At 51.2% G+C, this 20,228-nt stretch overlaps 1 protein-coding gene across 1 annotated transcript; it reads right to left on the reverse strand.

Annotated features, from left to right (window-relative positions):
- Positions 1-2,337: 2,337 nt before the first annotated feature.
- On the reverse strand, positions 2,338-15,330 carry CILP (cartilage intermediate layer protein). Its single transcript, XM_017666424.3, has 9 exons — positions 15,217-15,330; positions 13,613-13,772; positions 11,639-11,731; positions 10,755-11,024; positions 9,355-9,534; positions 8,659-8,973; positions 7,785-7,893; positions 6,929-7,086; positions 2,338-5,153 (listed from the first exon to the last, which is right to left on the reverse strand). Exons 2-9 carry the CDS (start codon positions 13,671-13,673, stop codon positions 2,785-2,787), a joined length of 3,555 nt encoding a protein of 1,184 aa, XP_017521913.2. The 5' UTR covers positions 13,674-13,772; positions 15,217-15,330; the 3' UTR covers positions 2,338-2,784.
- Positions 15,331-20,228: the final 4,898 nt, after the last annotated feature.

Raw genomic sequence — 20,228 nt, forward strand, 5'->3', positions numbered from 1 at the left:
GTCTTTGAGGACCCTGTTCTTGTCCTGACACCTTGGTAATGTTTTTCTCTTATCACCCCAGCTGCTACAGCTCTACTTAGAAAACTTTCGTGCTTGGATGCAGAAGCGGCCTGATTGGCCCCTCTGTCTTTCGGACTGTGCCTTTTCTCCCTGACAGGTGATGTCCATCCTTGTACAACTCATTCTCAGTAACTGAGTGCTCAGCCAGTGTATAGTGCTGTCTGATACTGAAACACCAGGGCTTTTCTGAAGTGACCATTTTGTCCATCCAGGGTGCAGAGTCTCCGCAGGGGAAGGGAACACCTGCTCATCAGTGGTGGGGTAAAACAGCAACATTCTGGAAACTGTGCTCTTAGCCTCACTGAAAATCATGGAAAGGACTTTAGAGATGACTAGACTCTTATCTAGACCAACTGTTTCATTTAAATTTATTTATTTTTGAGGTATAATTGACACATAACATCTTATTGGTTTTAGGGTTACAACTCCTTCATTTACAGGTTGAAGAAAATGAGGTCCAGGGGAAACCAGTTTGACCAAGATCACACAGCTAGCAGGGAGAATATCTGTCTTTGGAAGCAAGGTGTTTAGCAGCATCTGCCATCGCCTTCCAGACTCCACCCCCTGGTTCTGCACAAGCTGTTTCTACTTGTGCCCCTTGCTCCTGACAGCCACACTTGGCAGCAAACCAGCTCCTCACTATCATTCCGACCTCAAATTTGATGTCCTCCTCCTCCAAGAAGCCTCCTCTGACCATGACCCTCTCCAAGTCTGGTGCCACTATATGTAGTATACTTTATAAACTCACAAAGACCTTTTTACTTGCACACATAGTTTGGCATAGAGTAGATAATAAATGTTTGGCAAGTGAAGAAAAAAGTCAGGTACCAGCTGCCACCTGCTTGGAGTCTGTTTATTCAGACCCTCAACAGAGAACAGAAAGGGCATGGGGTGGGAGTGCAGTCAACCCACCTTTCCTAACCCCACCCTTGTGAGTTTGAAGGGAACTGGCTTGAAGCAGCCTGCACTCCTGAAGCAGCGAGGCCTCTGTGCCACAGAGAGCTGAACATTGACCCCTTGGCAGGGGCAGTCAAACAGCTCCCCAGCAGTCAGAGCTGCTCCCTGGGCCACTAGGCCCCAGTGCTGCATTCACTCACTTACTCAAATATCATGGAGATGGAGTGTTCAGCCAAAGAAATTTCTAATTGATTATGAACTAAACCCCTGGGAGCTGGGTAGAGGCTGATCCAAGAATATAAAGCCAATCCAGGTCAGAGGTAACCAAAAGGAGCTGCACTGGGCCAGCCAAGGGATCAAGGAAAGCTTTTGGTCTTGATTGTAAATGATGCCCTCTCCTCCCCCACATCCGCAATCTCTTTTCTGATGGATTCCGGAGGGGTTGGGAGAAGTAGAGTCAGTGTATCTTACCCAACCCCACACTCTACCCACCGCCCTGACTGTGAGTGCCTGCAAGCTTACTCTGGCACCACCCACTGGCCTCGACTTACTATTTTAAACCAAACACCTTTTCCAAAAACAAAATCCTGTCCATTTGGACCAGTTGTTTTACTCAAGGGACAGGGCCTATTACATACAACAGCGATCTAGTGTCTGGAAAAGCTGGGTGTCCTAAAAAGAGCTTGGAATAAAAAAAAGAAAAAGCCCATCATTTCTGAGTGAGGTCAGCCAGCCCAGCTGGAGAAGGCAGCAGGCCGTGGGGGGGAGGCGGAGGGTTGCCAAAGGACCACTTGGCTGGCTTGCCCAGCCATTGTATAAGCTCCCCAGTACTGGAAAGAGAGAAAAAAAACATCAGGACATGTTTTTAACTTTGCTCAGGAGCCCAGAACGTGTTCACAACTCCAGGAATCTTTGCTCATCTCTGCAAATGGAAAATATGATCCATGAGAACAAACTTGACCACTGCAGTGTGTGCCCAGTTACCCAGCCCTGAAACTGGAAGGGGCAGCTGGGGTGGGGAAGCAGGAGAAGGAGGCTGTGCCTCGCGCCGTCTCTAACTGCTTCCCAGAGTCTCCTATGCTCCTCTGAGCAGCTGGCTTACTTTAATGGTTAAAAACAGGACAGGGCCCTCAAAAGCAAGTATAAAATGTGCATTTATTGTTACCTACTCTGGGCAATACTGGGCTTCCAGCAGGAACAAAAGCAAATGTAAAGGGAACACGCTAATATCATTAGCAACCAATGAGAGTTGTGGATATAAGAAAGTATTCTTTCCAGACTTGGTAAAGGAACTATGATCAGTCTATATTCAATAGCTTAACATTGACTGTGCACTAAATTTCTAAATTCAGCAAAGAAATAAGTTATTTACATTTCAAGTAAAATATTGTAGTTTATTCTTTTATTTCACTGCCATGTATCTGTACAAACTGTGATGGAGGCCTTGCTTATATCCTGTGGAGCAAAACCAAGAAATACTCTTTATGTTGGTTATTTGGACTTTAACATCAGGTTATCATTACTGCAGCGGTGGCAAACCATGCAAAAAAGAAAAAGAAGTACATTTCCATTGACGGCAACCAAGTTTACCAATGGCCAATTTCTTGTGTTTCTTTTAAAGAACAAAACGAAAGGGCTTTATTTTGCCATTTGGGGGCTATGTGCCAATCATTATCATGGGACAAAGACAGTAAGTAAAAGCATGACAAGACAAACAAGCAAATTGCATCAGAACAGATGTGCTTAAATTAACCGAGTGACAGTGTATGCATCAGTCTCAAAATGGCTGTCATGTGGGGTGTCGGGGGAACCCAAGTACCACAAGACTTAGCTGCTCAGAGGCTGCTGAACGACGTCAGGAAACCTCGGAGAGGCCGCCACTCCACGCCAGCGCTGGCCACCCCTACTTGCCCGCTGCTGCCGCCTTGAGGGCACCCTTCCTCTGACCGTGCTGGCAGCAGGGGGCCGGGCTGCAGTGCTTTGAAGGTACTGGAAGGCACTCTGGCGGCCCACCTGCCTCTCGATGCAGTTAAAGGTGAGGGCCACTCCCACATTACTCTTCATGACTCTGGAGGAGCCATCGGATGTGCCATCAAAGCACCGACCAAGCGCAATCTCCTTGGCCGTGCGAGGGTCCTGGTCAGTGACAGTGTAGATGCCATAGTTGTGGCCCAGTGGATCTAGGGGTGCCAGCATGGTATACTCACTGGTGTCATTGTTGACCACCAGTGGTAGGTGGTTGACCAGGTACTCATGCAGCATGGAGTTCACGCTGGCTCGATGGCAGCTGCCCTGGGGGATGATCTTCACCAGTGTGCGGTCCACACGGTCCTGGTCATAGAGCATCCCACTGCACTTGAACTCCAGACAGGCAGATGAGACATTGGGCTGGTCCCTGTCCCGTGTGCTCTTCACATCCCGGATTCCATACAGCTTCCCCACTGTCTGCCGGTGGGTGCCCCCCATGTTGCGGGATCTCACGTTTATCTCTAGTGGCCCCACAATCTTCACCTTGATGTAGCAGGCCCTGAACTCCATGGGCTTGGGCCACCATGTCAGGTAGTCTTCAGTCCAGCTCATGGGGTCATCCTCGTTGAAGGGGACAGTGTTATAGTCATATCGATCCCCCTCAATCTGGTAGAACCGGAAGTGGGCAGCACTGGGTGGTGCATCCTCACACGCTCGGAGGTTCTCAAAGGCATAGATGGGCCCATTGCTCTCCTCGGCTGAGTTGGGCCTTGGCTTGGCCATGCTGATCTGGAAAGCTGTCTTCTTAACCCGTGGATCCTCATGGTCTGTCCGACGGTACTTGAGCTTATTGAGGTAGGGCTGAGGGACACCAATAGCATTTGGGTTGAATTTAGGAGAAGATTCTACTGCTTCCAGTTCTTCCCCAGCCAGGCTTGCCAAGACATAGGCAGAGTAGGCATCGGGGGACTGGTCGTCACAGAAGGCAGGCAAACAAGCCCCACTGGGGCCTGTGATGACACTGTCAAAGCGGCCCCAGGCCCTGGGGTTGGACGAGAAGCCAGTCCTGGGCTCCAGATTGATCACGGAGACCACAACCCCCTGGATCTGTTCGCTGGGCAGAAACCTCTCGCTCCGGTAGGCCCTCACTTTGATAAAGCACCTCCTGCTTTCAGGGACATCCAGGTTAAAGAGCCTCCTCTCCCGGATCTCCATGTTGCCCACCAAGAAGGTTCTGTCTTCCCTTTTCTTGCGCCTTTGATTTTCAAATTTGAAGTCACCTTCCTCCTCCCACAGGCCTGTGTCTGGGTTGAGGGACCAGAGTTTCATTGTGGGCACGTGCTCTGGCATCTTGATCTGGGTTGAGTCGAGGTGGACCTTCACCTTACCAACATTAAGTGACTCCGAGGTGGCCTCATCTGTGAAGTCCACAGAGAACATGCCGTATGTCCGAAGGGGGAAGGTGTCTCCTTCATCATTGATGAAGTTCAGGTCACTCTGGGCAGCTGTGGCTGTGGCAATATCCCGGGGATCCAAAAAGGTCACACTGGCCTTGACTTTTCCTGTGTAGGGCTCCCCATTCTGCCTGTAGAAACTCTTGGATGGGATCTCCAGCTCAGCCATTGGGTCTTCACCAGCCATTTCCCCCAGAGGGATAATGTTGGTGTCCATAGCCTCCAAGGTGATGGGCTCTTTCTTCCGAAGCATCTTGATCTCATGGAACACTGCACTCCCCTTCCTGTTGAAGGGCAGTACTTTGGTGGTATTGACGAACTTTTGCAGCCTGTCCACAAATGTGAGCACCAGCCTCTCAGTGTTCTGGGGGACATAGAGGGTGAAAGTGCCCTTGTAGCCAGTCATGCTTACACGGTTGCTCCCCATGTACACGTGGCCAAACCGCATGGGTTCCCCATTGTCAGCAGCACTGACACGACCACGCACAATACTCCGAGTCTCAGTACACCGCTGGCAGCTACACCCCGTGGCCACTTTGGTGGGCAGTGTGTAGCCATTGCACTGGATCTCCCTCTCCTCTGTTTTGGAGATGCCGCAGCAGTTCGCCACAGCATCCTGGCACCTGATTCCATTATCCTGCTGCCCTGCACAGGTCTTGACAGGGCAATGGCCCACATCATAGTAGAAGGAGTTAGTGGCATCCTGGAAGCAATCATGGGGCAACCGGATAAGGTAGCTTTCAGGGATTGAGTTGCAAGGAGTCTCATCAGGGGCTGTGGAAGGAAATGTATGAATATTAAATACAAGTTTATGCTGAACACAAAGGGTACCTCAACTTTACCTCTTTGTAATGTTTTATGGTTTTCTAAGTACTTGCAGATCCATGATCCCAATTCTCACAGAACTGTTCTGAGGGAGATGGAACAGCTATTACTAATCCCATTTTATACATGGGGAAACAGACTTGACTGCTAAGACCATTAGGTAGTGGTTCTCAATGGAAGGGTCTTGAAAATGTGTGAGAGTGTTTTGAGTGAGAGTGCTACCGGCATTCTGAGGGCAGGGTGTATTGCTGCTCTGGTTCCTGAAATAGCTGGCACAATTTTTCTGCATCCTGCAAGACTTTCACATATCCCAGTAGGCATATACATGGGTGGAAAACCTGTTTTAAATGATCAGGGCCTAATATTTTGTACTTGCTTTAACCATACATTGAATTTTTAAAGAATGCACCCACCTTGTAAATCAAGCTAAGGTTGTACTTTGTTTAGCTGGGATCAATACCAAGAACTGTTCCTCATCTCAGAAAAATCACCCACCTACAACATTACCCACGGAATGTGAACCACCAAAATGATAATCCATCAGCATTTGTAGCTGTCACGTGCATGGTGACTGGATTTAAGTGCAAGGGTCTGACCTCTTGGTTGGCCTTCTTATGTCATTATGCCAAGACCTTTACATATTGAAATCCAGACTGTGTATTAAATTTTTATTAAGATTACTTTCTTTCATTTCTCCTTTATGTTATATAGTCAAGACTGTGTGCATATATGTATTTGGAAATTATATGTAGTCATTATCTATAAATTCAGAATGGTAAAGCAGTATTAAAAATAATTGTGACAAATGGAGAGCCCTGGTATTATGGGCTGGGAACTGCTGCTAAGGCGCTCCACATTTCTGCAGACATCCAAGTGCCTGGCGTCCTGTCTGTCTTTAAGGTCTGTTGCTCAACTTTCTTGGAGCCTGTGAAATAATCCAGAATCCTTCCAATAAATTTTCTCTTCCTCTGCCTTTTGTTTGGTTTTGTTTAGGCCAATTACCAGGATACCCTCCTCTCCCTCACTTTCCAAGTACAGGTTCCTGATTGTTCTTGGTTTCCAGTCTCCCCTTCCAGCTCACTTTTCGAATCCAGCTCTAATCAGGTCATCCTTTCTTGAAGAGCCCCTCTCAGTTTCCCATACTGTACCTTTGCTCATTCTGGCCCCTTGGTCTGGAATGCCCCCACCTCCATACACATAATCTCTGGCCATTCTTTAAGACCAAAGATTCACAACATTGGCTGCAAATTAGAATCATGTGGAGGGAGCTTTTAATCTGTGCATGCTCAGGCCACATCCTAAACCCATGAAAACAGGCTCTTTAGTGGTCAGGCCAGGCATTAGTACTTTTTAAAACTCAGCAAGTGATCCCAACGGGCAGCCAGGGCTGAGAATCACTAGGTAAGTCCCTCAAGCAGCCATCTGTGGTCACCCCCATCTGGCAGGTCTCTGTCTCTCATCTGTAGAGTCTGTGGCCCCTTCTCTCCTGTTTTAGCTGCATTTTTTTTAATCCTTACTTCTGTCTCTTATTTACATTTCTTCTGGACTGGCAACTCTGTTGGGGTAGGATTGGAGTTACAAGTACATGCCATCTTCGTGACCCAGAGGGCATAGCACTGGGCATAGCACAGAAAAGCCTGAGCTTTTACTGCCCAATTATGTCCACTGGGATGCTCCCCAACCCTGTGGCAGACTCAGAACCCCAGGGATCCCGATGGGCTTACCTATGACAGTCAGCTGGGCAACCTGGGACTTTGCAGCCCCTGCATCGCTCTGAGCCTTGCAAAAATATTCCCCAGCCTGGTCCTGCTGCAGGTTCCTCAGCACCAGCTTGCTCTCATGCTTGTAGAGGGAGGGGTCCAGCAGCGTGCTGTTGTGGTACCTACAAGGGATGGAGAGGCAGAGCCTGAGGGGCAGTGGGAAGGCTGGCATCTCTGGAGATGGTTCCAGGAGCAAGCAGCCAGGGAGAGAGATGGTGGATGGGTCCCTACAGATGCCAACACTGCCTTTGACTCAGCTCATCCAAGCGTACTGACTGGCCTGGGGGTCAAGGGACTTGATTCTGAGTCCCAGGCCCACCACTAGCTGGCTGTGGATCCCAGGACAGATCATCCCATCCCTCTGAGCTTTGGTTGCCTAGTCTGTAAAATGAGAGTGGTGATCCCCAGCTGACTCCACAGAATTTGGGGAGCGTCAAACAAGAAAATGGCTGTAACGTATTTATGAGGGTAAAGGACTCACAGCCATCAGGGACTCTGACCTCATTTGCCTTAGTCAGTGGAAGTAGGGCTGAGGAACCTTGTTCTGTCCCAAGAATATGCTAGTCAGGACCCTGAGACCAGAGCTGCTGTGTGGGGACCCTGGCTCCAAGAGGTCAATGACAGGGCTTTCTAGTTGCCTGCATGGCCTCAACTCTGCAGGCTCCTGCTTATAAATGCCTATTTATGGGCTCTGCATCGAGTCCTTACTTGTAACTTTATTTGGTTGATTATTGTTATGATTAGTAAGTCCAGACCCAGTGTGAGAAAACTCTGGTTTCCAAGAGGAGACTTCGGGCAAGGTAGCTGGCAGAACACTCACCAGAAGTACTTGTCTGGCCCAGGCTTCCCAGTGGCCTTACAGCACAGGGACACACTCTGCCCAGCTCTCCGGGCTTTTGTTTCGGGGCTCATCACCATGTATGGAGTCTCTGGGACAGAAGATGAGAAATGGTGTTTTGGTTTTTCTCTTTGTGACAGATCCTCCAGAACCTTGCTTCTTCATGTTCTTTGATGTGTGTTAAAATTGTTATGACTTTACCCCCACCCCCAGGCCCTCTCTAAGGGAAGAGGTCTAAGAATGGAGTCCATCTCCTTCACACCCTCAGCCTGGGACCAAAGGGACCAAGATTGACAGCACTGATTGTGCCAAGATTGCCAAGCACTGCCACTGGGACAGAGCTGGCTGTTCTGAATTGTGCGATACTCCTGCTCTGCTGCCTCCAGCAGAATTTTCTGGCCATTCTCCACCATTTCTGAATTCCCCCAGCCTCTCTCTATGATCTCCCAAACTCACACTATTTTGTGACTATTACAAATGAGGTGGCCAGGACGAGCTCACACATTTGAGGGAGCAAGCCATGTGACTATCTGGGGGAAGACACTCAAAGCAGAGAGTATACAGCAAGTGCAAAGGCCCTGAGGCAGGAATTAAGCTTGTGTGTTTGAGAAATGGATAAGAGGTCATTGTGGCTGGTGTAGAGTGATTCAGTGAGGGTGGAAGGGAGAGTAATGGGAGAGGAGAGCAGACAAGTAATGGATGGAGGACAGGTGCAGCAGATGTAGGGCCTTGTAGGCCATGGTAGGGATTTGGGGTCTTACTCTGAGTAAGCTGGGAAGCCAGCTCCTAGCACCATAATCCCTTTATTTAAAAGTCCAGCCTTCCTGTGCAGCCCTGTCCCAGCGAGGTCACGTACCTGCCCTCACGAACTCCGCATTGATGGTGGCTGCCTTCAAGCTAGTCTTGGGCACTGTAAGCATCATGGGGGCAAACTTGGTCTTTGTGATCTTCAGGATGCTCTTGCCATCGGGGCACAAGCCAGGGACTCGGAACCTCCCGCTGCTGTCTGTCTGGGTCAGTGGCTTAGGCATCTTGGTCAGCAGGTAGACAGTGGCCCCTGAGGCTGGCATACCCCCAGGGAGGGAGACAGCCCCATGCAACACAAAGTCCTGACACATGCAGGCATCACAGTCAGCATTTGCCATGCCCATGGTGCAGGTCAGGTCACAGGCTGTGGAAGAAGGAGGGGTCCCATCAGGAGGTCTTAATGGATTCTGGCCCTCCTTCAGCCACATCCCAGCCAGTGGACTCATATTCTGTCTTTCCTCCTTAAGCCTTGGTTACCCTTCCTGATTAGCCTGCATGACTAATTCCTATTTATCCTTCAAGACTTAGCCTGGAACACCTTATCTAGGAAGCCTTCTTTGATTCTCCTAAGGTAAAATATCTCACATTATCCTCTACAGCCCCCATCAGAGCACATAATGGGTGCCCAGTTAATACTTGGTAAGTGAATGAGTGAATTCATCTCAGTCTGACACGCTAACATATCCTTCCAGCCTGCTTCAGCTCAGCCCCATGCCCTGCCCAGTCCCAGGAGCAAGGGTCATACCTTTACAGGCCTGGGCCATGCAGAGCCGGCCCTCCTCAGTGGCCTCATTGCACAGTGACACTGCCTCCGCCAGGCAGGTGCGTGTTCGGGTCTGGACCCCCGTGTGACCACAAGCAGCAGAACACTTGCTCCAGGGCGACCATGGGCTCCAGGTGTGCTCTGTGTCTCGGCGCAGGGACCCTGCAAAACATGATCGACGGAGTCTGACTTCCCTCCCAAGGGGTCTCTGTCAGGAAATCTGCCTGAGGCTATTTTTTCCTCAGAGAGACAGGGCCTCTGTCTCATCATACGTGTCTTTGATATTTATGTTCACCGCAATGATTTTTCCAACAGCCAGAAGTCAAGTGTCTTGATGAAGTGGTCTCTCATTTGCACAAAGGTACCATATGGGCTACGGGAGGCCCTGAGAGGACATGGCCAAGCACTGGGACTTTGATATGCTGTCCTAGGATGTCCAGAGACAGTGCCGTTCTCGCTCTCCACCCACAAGGAACCAGCCTTGTTCTCTACGAAGGGCACCCCGTGAAGTCAGGGTCCTGGGACCTCAGTGACTCAGACATCAAGTCCCCTTCTGGCCACCCTCCTCATGTCTGGTCTGAGGTCCGTGGGCAAGGATGGGGGCCTCAGACCTTGCCAGGAGACCTTGACCAGCCTGATGACCACCACGGCCACCCGGGCCTGAGGGGTCCAGCTGTGTGCACTCGTGGGATCTCAAGAGAAGAGGGTGCCCATCTCCATGAGGTGGGCAGACCTGCCGCTGGTTCTGTGCTGTCCAGTGTAAGGAAGGGGACACGAAAAGCATGAAGTCCTGCACTCTGCACAGATGTGGGGTCAAATCCCAGCTCTTCACTCATCAGCGGTGTGATAGTGAGAGGCTTCCTCACCTCTCTGAACCTGGAGTACCTTGTCAACGTGAGATTCACCGCAGGTCAGCTGTAAAGGCTGAGTAATGTGGACAACTTGCACATGGTCTGGCATATAGAAACTATAAGAGAAATGGCCCTCTACGTTCATTATCTTATTTAATCCTCATGAAAACCCATATGAACATTTACTAATATCACCCCTGTTCTATAAGTGAAAAACCTGAGACTCCGAGAGCTTCAGAAAAGTTTACCGTAGGAACTCAGGTCAGATGGTAGGCCCAGGATCTGAACCCAAGCAGCCCAACCCAGAATCTGTGGTTTCCATTGCCATGCCACACACACTCAGTAAAGTGGGTTAAATGGAAAGGACCCATAAACACTGGTGGGAATATTATGACTTGCATGACCCTAATGGGTTATTGTTAAGGAGTTGAAGTGTGTGGCATCCAGAGCTCCTGTGGCCAGAGGCAGGTCCTGGGCCCTCTTGTGCTGAGGCTGGTGGGAGGGGGGTGGTGGGGAGCAGGTCAGGCTCACCTGGCGGGCAGAGGAAACGCACAGTGTAATTGGAGCAGTTCTGGCCTGGCCGCTGCTCCCCATTGAGGCACCAGAAGCCCTCACGGGGATTGCCATGGACCACCTGGCCGGTGCTGCCTGCGGGTGTCCAGTCGGTGGTCCGCGCCTCTAGCTGCAGGGGCCGTGCACACACACGGTCCCCATAGTAGAACTGAATGGCATCCAACCTCTCATAGTCACCCTGCCCGCCTGGGTGGTCGATGTTGAACCATGTTGTCCACTCTCCAGGACCTGAGAGATAGAGCCAGAGTGTGGAGGAGCCAGGCCCTGGGGCCCCAGCTAGCTCCATTCCCCTGTCCTGCTCAACCCCTGGGAATCACCCACGACACCTCTCACCCACCCCGACTCGGTCTCAGGCCCTATCGCCTCTGTCTCTCTAGCATCTCTCCCATTATGTAACCTTTTGCACCTTCCCCTGCCAAGGGCTCCATTAAAGCTTTCAGCAGCCTGGCTGCACCATGTCAGTGACTCCTTGCCCAGTCTCTACTTCAGGTGCCCCGTCCACCCATCCCCACTCCTCCTGCAAGGCTGCAGTCAGGGTGAGCGTTCTCCAAGTGGCCCGGACCCCACCACTCCCCACTTCCTCAGTCAGTCATTCAGGGGCGGGTAGGCTGGCCCCTACCGTCTCTCCATCCTTATCTCTCCCCTCTCCCCACAGCCTGTGCTCTGGCCCCAGCAAACCCTATATTATTCCTGGAATATATCAGGTGGCTCCACAATTTTGAGTTGTCCAAATACCTTGTAAAAATGGTTTTCCATGAAAAGCTGGCTTCAGAGAGATTCTCTTAGCAAGCTCAGTAAAGACCCTCCTCTCTTAACCCTTCCCTGCTCCAGCCCTGACTCACTCTCCACGGGGTCAGCAGGCTTGGCAAAGATTCTGGGGGTCCTCTTCCCAGGCTGGATTCTTCTCACTGACTGGGTAATCATCATCTGCCTCCCTGAGGGCCAAGAGGAGAAGTGAGACGCCAGGGCTGTTAGTTACAGGGGCCCAACAGGGTCCTGCTACCAGTCCCTCAAGATGCAGAAAAGCAGGTGATATGATAGATGGAGCATGAGCACTGGAAATGGGTTCAGACCCCCGCTCTGTCACTTACTGGCTGTGCAAGCTTACAAAAGCTTTATTCTTCTAATTGTTTCCCCCTAAAATAGGACTGCACTCACAGTCAGTACATCATAGGGTTCTGGTGCCTATTTAGGACGATAATGAATGTTAAGAGACCCAGCATATACTGTATGCTCAACAAATGGAGTTGCCTTGCTGCTCTTGTTCTGGAAATAAACCCCTGCTGCTGAGTAGTCAGAGGGCCAGGGCTCCTACGTTAGGGTCTGGGCCTCTCCTTGTTGGCAGAATGCAGTCTTATTTTTCTCATCTATAAAATGGAGATATTAATTCTCACCTCACAGAGTGGTGAGGTCCACTTAGCATGAGGCTTCCATGAGGTGACACAAGTGAACATCTCTGAAGTATACAGAGATTGAGAGCATAAGCCCCAGAGGCTCTGCCGCCTCCTAACTATGTAACCTTGGACAGGGAACCCTGTTCCCTCATCATAATATGAGGATAATAATAGTTCCTGCCTCAGAGGATTGTGGGGATTAAATAAACTCATTCATAAAATCCACTTAGAGCAATGCCTTGCCCGTAGTGTTTGCTGAATTAGTGTTAGCTACTCTTTTTAGCTCAATACCTGACAATAGATGTCCATTTCCCTCCCGTAACAAAGTTTGGCTTGTGTCCACCCTCGCCTAGAGGACTTTCATGGCTTAATTGGGGCAGTGGACCTTAATTTTTTTTTATCCCAGTTGGCGGGGTGTACCCAAAGATGAGTAGGGAGTCCTCAGGCCACAGGCAGCTTTCAGCCTCGCCCTCCCTGAGGCTGGCTTGGGGGTGCTCCAGAATCAGAAAGAGGAGAGCAGAGGGCTGCAAAAGCTTTGAAAGGAAATTAACTCTCCTGTGAGGAGCCAAATAAGAATTATCCATGCCACTTAATGGGGTAATAGGAGCTCTTTTAATCAAACTAGTCTGATATCTTCACAAATAGCAACTGTCAGGCTGGAAAGAGCAAGGTGGGAGGTGGACATGCAGCACGGGGCTTGGCAAGATGCCGAGACAGCCTTTGTTCCTGCATGGATGGTCACAAAGCCTGAAGTGCATGAAAAGAGAGTTTTGAGGTGTGTGCATGTGTCTGTGTGCTTTACTGAAGCATGTGGTTAGAAATCAGGAGAGGGAAGGAAGAGGATAGAGCTGAAAGGTCTGATGCTTAGAGGCGCCTTGGGGAGTCCACCAGGCAGAGTCCCTCTACCTGTTCTTTGAAGAACTCAGTGTGTCCAGAGGATGGGGTCAGAGGACCAGGGACCAAAAGGGGTTCTGGCATGTGTGACATTTGTCTGCAGTGCCCAAATGAAATTGAGTTAAGGCCAGAAGAATTGTCATGAAACTAAAACCAGACCAAACCCCAAACCTGCTTCTGAGAACTCAGTGATCTCATATTTCTCTTTTGCTTTGATTGCCAGGAAGCTCAGAGTTAAATTCAGCACTCAGTGGTGGTAACCTTCTTATCTTCTTTTCTCCCTCTGACTGACTTATCCCTCTCCTTATTAAAAGGGTTCTAGTCTGTGAATTTTAATATTGGGAACTCTCTCAAATCCTTTGGGGAAAAAAGCAGGGTATAAATCATGACTAAATCTATAAATGAGTCTCAGGTCTTAAGGCCATTGCTGTGACTTAAGGCTGCGCATAGTTGGATCCCAGACCAGATGTGACTTCACTATGGCAAGTGCGAGACTTGGGAGACAGCAGATACTTAGCAGATACTCACCCAACACAGAGGTGACTTCCAGGACCAGGAAGAAGAACACCCAGGCTTTTGTCCCCACCATCTTTCCCCCAGGAGCTGCGGGAAACGTCGCAGGAGGTGGAGGAAGGTGCTTTACAGAGTTGGGCTGCGGTTCCCTCGGAAGTTTCTCTGATCAGATGACCTGCAAAGAAACAAAGCTTGTCAGGTTCCACATATCTAAGTCATCTCTTAGGGCTCGAACAGAACTGTTTCTTGTCCTATCAAGCATGGAAGGGTGAACAGAATGAAGCCTTGTGGGAGGTGACACGTGCCCAATATATAAATCTGGACAGCTTGGGAGGTGCAGAGGCTCAGCATTGAGTTCAAATGAGACGGACCTAGATTCAAATCCTGGATCCCGGCCCCAGGGCCCCACAGGGGACCCAAGGGACAGCAGGGGTGAGGAGGTTTCTTGCCAATGAGGAGGGGCCTGGGCTCACTCCCTGCAGCCTTGGGCAATTCATTAATCACTTCCAAGACCTGGGCCTGGGGGCATGGGCATGTTTCACTTCCCTGTGGTGGGGCCCACACTGACACAAAGGGGCTACATATTACAGCCTGGACTACAGCGGCCCCTACAGGGCAGAGAAGCAGGATGGGGCAGCTGCTTTGGACACCACTTCCATGAACACATTCCCAGATGTGCATGGGCTGCAGCTGCAACCCATTTCTGGCCCACTTGTTTGGCTGGCTGGGAGTTACACAGCCAGGAGCCCACTGAGGGAGAGCAGAGGGCACACACTGTGAGAAGCCAGAGTTCCCCAGTAACTGCTGAGCATGGTTAGGGCCTGCAGGACTGGGGAGTGGAAAGCAGGCCTGGCAGTAAGGGCAAGGGTCCGTGGGCGTGGCCCAGGCTCCCACTCATTTTTATCTTTCCCCAGAGCTCTGGTCAATCTAGAATCTGTGCAGTTCCTGGAGATTCAAAAGTGGTTCCCTTCAACCTCCAAAGTCCAGGGTGTGGTGGGAAAGGGGAGACTCCCCCTTTCTGTAAAAAAAGATCCAGAAGCACTTGGCTATCCCAGGGGAAGAACAAATCAATCCCACAGTGCAAACCATCTAAGTCTAAGCCTGCTAACCCCACCACCACCAGTTTCTCAGCCAAGGGAACCCAAGGCATGGGAGCCCCCGAGGTCTCCAGCCATTGCTGCCTTACCCCAAGCTCCAGGGCCTGCACAACATTCAGTCTGAGACCACCCTGCTGCTCCAGGACTGTCTGGGAGACCAAGGTGGACTGAGGCACCTTGTGGAAAAACCATTTCCCATCTGGCAGCCTACGGAAATTTCCTTAGCATATGCTGTGCTGGTTAGGCTCTCCAACCCACACTTCCAGAACTCTCTGACAAAGCAGACTGGCTGGCCGCAAGAAAACATCAGGGAATCCAGAGGTACAGAGCCCCTGACTGGAACGTTTTGAGGGCCCCTGACCTCAGGTGAATGAGGGAAAGGACTTGGGGCCAACAGGGGAGAAGAGAGAATTCAAAGGGGAGTCTTCTCTGGGAGAGATGTGGGTGGTCGAGGAGGGCAGAGGTAGCTGAGCAGGCAGTGGGGTGCAGGCATGGGGTGAGGGGAAGGAGAGTGGAACTCACCGTGTCCTGAGCGGGACTCCTAGCTGAGGGGTGCAAGTCTTCTCTCCGGCGGTCCAGCCACCAGGCCTTATATAGCACAGCCAGTGGCTAAGCCTGTGGCCCTGTGCCACGGGAAGCGGTAGCGAAACCAGATCTGAGCATGAGGAAGCTCAGCCTCCCCCTCCCTCCCCACATCCCCTGCAGCTTCCAGAGCCCAGGATTTCATTTCCAGATCCTTAGAGGGAGGTGCTGCCAGGCCTGGTGATGGGCCGGGTAGGCAGCTGGGGGCTCCACAGGCCAGAGCCAATAGAGGAGTGGGGAGGCAGGGTGGGTACTGGGAGCGGCCCCAGGAAGGGGTCAAGGGGAATTCTACATCTAGGCAGCATGTCATGGCTCAGAGGTGGTATGCTCCCGCCTAAGCTTTGCTTGCTGATCCCCCACGTTCCCCTGCCTCTGGCCCGTCCATGCAGAGAAAGGACTTTGCTGGTTTAGCACATACTCCAAACTCTCAGGCACATGGGCCACCTGGCCTCTCAGCTGGGGGTGCCTGGTCTGAGTTGGACAACTACTCAGCTTCTCTGGCCTGTGGAGGAACACTCGGGAGCCTCAGAAGGGACAAGGTCATTGTGGGGCTGGATGTCCCCTGTCCTCACCTACTTCCATCTGGGCGCCTGTCTGTGTCCGTTGGACACCAGAGCCCTGCGTGTGGACTCTCTGAGAATCTGTTATGCTCGTATGTGGGCATGAGTGGAAGTATGTGCCTGATCTCAGGTGTGGGTGCCCCAGAGCACAGGAACAGCACAAGAACAGCCTTACCCATAGGGGGCGTAAACAGCTGCTTGTGCCTCCGGACTTCACCCACCTCCTTAGCCTGAGTCAGCCGGTCCTCACAGGCACTGGTTGATAATTGCAGCACGCATTAGAATCCCCTAGAGGGCTTATTAAAACACAGATTGCTGGGTCCCAGACCCAGAGTTTCTGAATCAGTTTGTTTGAGGTGGGCCTGAAACTGCATTTCTAACAAACTCTCAGATAATATTCATGCTGCCAGTTCATGGACCACATAGAGTCGCAGTTGGAGGCAGATGAGGGAAGGTGTGTACTAAGGAGCAGAGCCTCCTGTGCCTGGCTCCTCTGGCCTGGGCTGGGCTTCCTGCCTCATGCCAGGGCCTGGGGATGGAGGCCTGGCTCCTGTGGCCTCCCACACCAGCACCAGCTCACTCTTTCCACACACCCTGACTGACCCCCTTTTGGGGCAGGCTCTAGGCTGGGCATTGGGAGGCCACAAAGGAGGAGACATGTCCTTGCACTCAGAAGAATGAACCTCACGTGGAAATGACCCACAGTGCAGACCCTCATCCCCAGAGCAGTGTGTGTGTCTCAGGTGCCTGCCTTTGTATGCATGTGCCTGTGTATAAGCTGTGTATGTTTGTGTCTTTCTGAGTGACTGAGCTGTGTGTCTGTAGGCAGAGGTTTAGGAGCTCTTTTCTCTGAACATGGCCTTGGACTGTAGCTTTGGGGAAAGAGGGTGAGTATGGGGTGAGTATGGAGGGAGGAGGCTGAGCAGCAATGCCCCCAAGCAGACCTGGGGCACAGAGCAGGTTTGCTTTCTCTCCTGAAGTCTGGTCTCCCAACTGGCGCCCAGCCCTGGCCCACAGATTTGGTAGCTGGCCCCAGTCTGGTGCAGTTTGTCATCAGAGCCAGGCCCTGAAGCGCCTTCAGCCGTGGTTTGAAGGCAAAGTCTGAACTGAGTGAAGAGCATAGAAGCTCTTCCCATTTGAGGACAGACAGGCCAGAACAAAGGACAGGAGAAAAATAGGGAGTCAAAGGCCTAGTCCTAGCTCTGTTGCTGATTCTGATGTGTGACCCTGGACAAGCAACAACCCACATGACCCCGGGCCTTAATGTCCCCACCTATACCATAGGAGTTTAGACTCAGTGGGCTCTGAGGCCCCCACCAGTTCTTGCAAGGTTTGATAAGATGCTCACAATAAACTTTGCAGAGCGGAGGGAAGGGAAAGAATGACAGCTCCAAGGAGTGTGTGGCCGAGGGGCAGGAGGGAGGTCAGAGAAACAATGTGACCATCGAGGCTGGATAAGGAGAGCAAGGTAGACAGGAGAGGAAGGTAGGCAGAGATGACCAGAGAACCAGAGGTCAAATCAGGGTCATCTGCTCCCCGAGGCCTCTACTCTATGGAACCCCCATGTATGTGAAAGAGGCCTCCCCAGCTTCCCATTTGTACCTCTCTTCTCTTTCCATAGTGGGAGGCAGGGTACCCTGTGGGGTGAGGGTTTGGCAAACTGGAACCCTTTAGGCCATTATTCCTGCCTGGGTCTCCTTGCTTGGCTCAGCGCGCACGCTGAGGCCCCCACTTACCCCGCCCAGGGGCCAGTGGGTGTAGTCATGATTGGTACAAGGCTGAGGGACTGTGGAATCCCTGGATTCCAGTTCCAGCCCTGCCATTTTCTCTGCCTCATCTCCTCCCTCCCTCTTGCCTCCCCGCCACCTCCACCAAGAAATCCTGTCCTGTCCCCAAGTGGGACTGAGCTGTAGAGGGGTGGAATTGGAACCTACCCCCACAGCCTCCTCCCAAGGACTCCTCCAAGGGAGATGCTGCCGTTGTCCTCAGCCAGGACCCTAGGATAGACAGGGCCTGGGAGGAAGCCGCAGTCTGGACTGCCCAGGGCCTGGCCTGGATGGGTCAGCCCCAGCCACAAGTGGCCATCTGGGGCTTCTGCAGGCCAGGCTAGTCTGCAATTCCAAGCCCCTGCCTGGAACACACTGGAAACCCATCAATCACTGCAACCCCTGTCCAGGGGATGGAGAAGCTTGGAGCCCAGTTTAGACAGGCCATCTGTGACCCAAGCCTATGTCCAGGGGTCCTCACCCCGCTGGGGGAAAGGAGTTTGGGAACACTAGGAGAGTGTGGACTTGATCATCCTGGATGCAGGGAAAGGCACCCCCATCATGGCCCCCCTGTGACCTGAGGAGGCTCTGCAGGCCTGGGGAGAGACAGGCTGCTGCTGACCCCGGGATCTGAAAGACTTGACTTCAGCTCTGAGTGACCATCAGGGGCTACTGACCCAGTACCTGTGAGCCTGGAAACCTGCAGTCCAGAATCGTGGGAGGGCTCACTCCCTGACCTTATTGTTTTCCCTGTCCTGGGAACAGTCTGTCACTGTTCCACCTCTGGGCCATTATCATTTTATTCCTCAGCTTTCCATTTTGAAATACAGCCCTTTCTCCCTACTAGTGTGTGAGTGTCCCCATCTTTCAAAGCTGCATCTCAGTCTCCTCCCTCCTGCCCTCTCTGGTCACCAGGCCCACCTGGATTATCAGGCCTCAAATGATAATGCTCCATCACATGCAGATGGCACTGTGCAGTGTACAAAGCATATTCATGGCCATCATCTCATTGTCAGCCTCACAGCTGATCTGGGAGGCAGCGATGATCACACCCATTTTACAGAAGAAAAACTGAGGCTCAGAGAGGTAAAGTCACTCAGATACTGTAGGTCTTCAGCTACAAGTTCTCCCTGGGAACAGTGATCTAGTCATGGGTCCCTCAGTTCAAAGAAGCCACCATAGAAATCACACTCCAACTACATGCTCCTCAGCGAGCACACGGTAGAATAGTCTGGCTCTGCCTGCCTCACACACAACCTGCTTCCCATCTAAAGACATTCCCATCTGATATGATCTAGCTACCTACTGTACTGTGGTGGACTGAATATGGCCACAGTTCTTTGCAACTCCCCATTATGAGATGGAGTCTGTTGACTCACTCTTTTGACCTGGGCTGGCTTTGTCACTCGCTTTGAACAAAGGACTATGACAGAAGGGACACTGTACAAGGTCTGGAGTTTAGACCTAAAGATACTTCGCCACTTTGTTTTCTTGGAACACTGTCTTGAGACCAGCATCTAAGGAAGTCAGCCTGTCCTACAGGAGGACGAGAGACCACGTGAAGGAGAACGGAGGCCTCCAGCCAACAGCCAGACATGTGAATGAGGCCATCTTGAACTTTCCAGCCAGCAGTTGCATGAATGAAGCCAGGTAAGACAAGCAAGGGATGGCTCAGCCAACCCACAGAATCATGAGAAAGAATAAATCATTATTAATAAGCCACTGAGTTTTGGGGTGGTTTGTTATGCTGCAACAGATAACTGATACATACACTAAGAATAAAATCTCTTTCAGTTGCAAATGACAAAAGCACGACTCAGGTTGGTTTAAGCAAAAAAGGAATCTGACGGTTCTCATAACTGATGTCCTGAGGAGATTTGGATTCAGGAGTCAGACACTATCAGGTCTGTTCTCCTCCCATACCTCACTGCTTCCTCTGAGATGGCTTTATTCTCAAGGAGGGTGTAGCAGGTCTATTTACGAGAAGTGACTGCAACAACAGCTGCCATTGCACAAGTTCTTGTACAATGTGACCGTGCTATTCCACCATCAAGAGATAGAATCTAATTTCCCTCCCCAGGAATCTAAGCTGACGATGACCTGTCTAACCAAGAATGAGGTGGACTTCTAAGCCTAGGTCACAAAGGGTCATGCAACTTCCACTTGGATTTCTTTCAACATTCACTTTGGGGAAGGCCAGATGCCATGTAGGAAGCCAGATGCCTGACACCACCGTCCTGGAGAGGCTGGGTGTAGGTGTTCCAGTCAATACTCCCAGCTGAGCCCAGCCTTCCAGCCCTCACCACCAGGGCACCAAACATTTGAGTGTCTCCGTTTTGGACCCTCCAGACCAGCCCATCTGCCAGATACGTAGCCTCCGGCGATGTCACAGAAAGCAGAATTACCCACTCAGTCCTACATAAAATCCTGAACTATGGAATCTGTGAAATGGAATAAAATGATTGTTATTTAAGCCACTAATATTTAGGGATGTTATTACAGCAACAGTAACTGGAACAGAAGTTGTTCACAAGTGGTTATCTCCCAAAAGCTCCACGCTGCCTCCTAGCACATCTCAAATCTCCAGTGGAAAGAGGGTGTCTCTCCCCAGCTGTTGCAGCAAAAG

The sequence above is a fragment of the Manis javanica genome, chromosome 8, assembly GCF_040802235.1.
Source record: "Manis javanica isolate MJ-LG chromosome 8, MJ_LKY, whole genome shotgun sequence".
Lineage (NCBI taxonomy): Eukaryota > Metazoa > Chordata > Mammalia > Pholidota > Manidae > Manis > Manis javanica.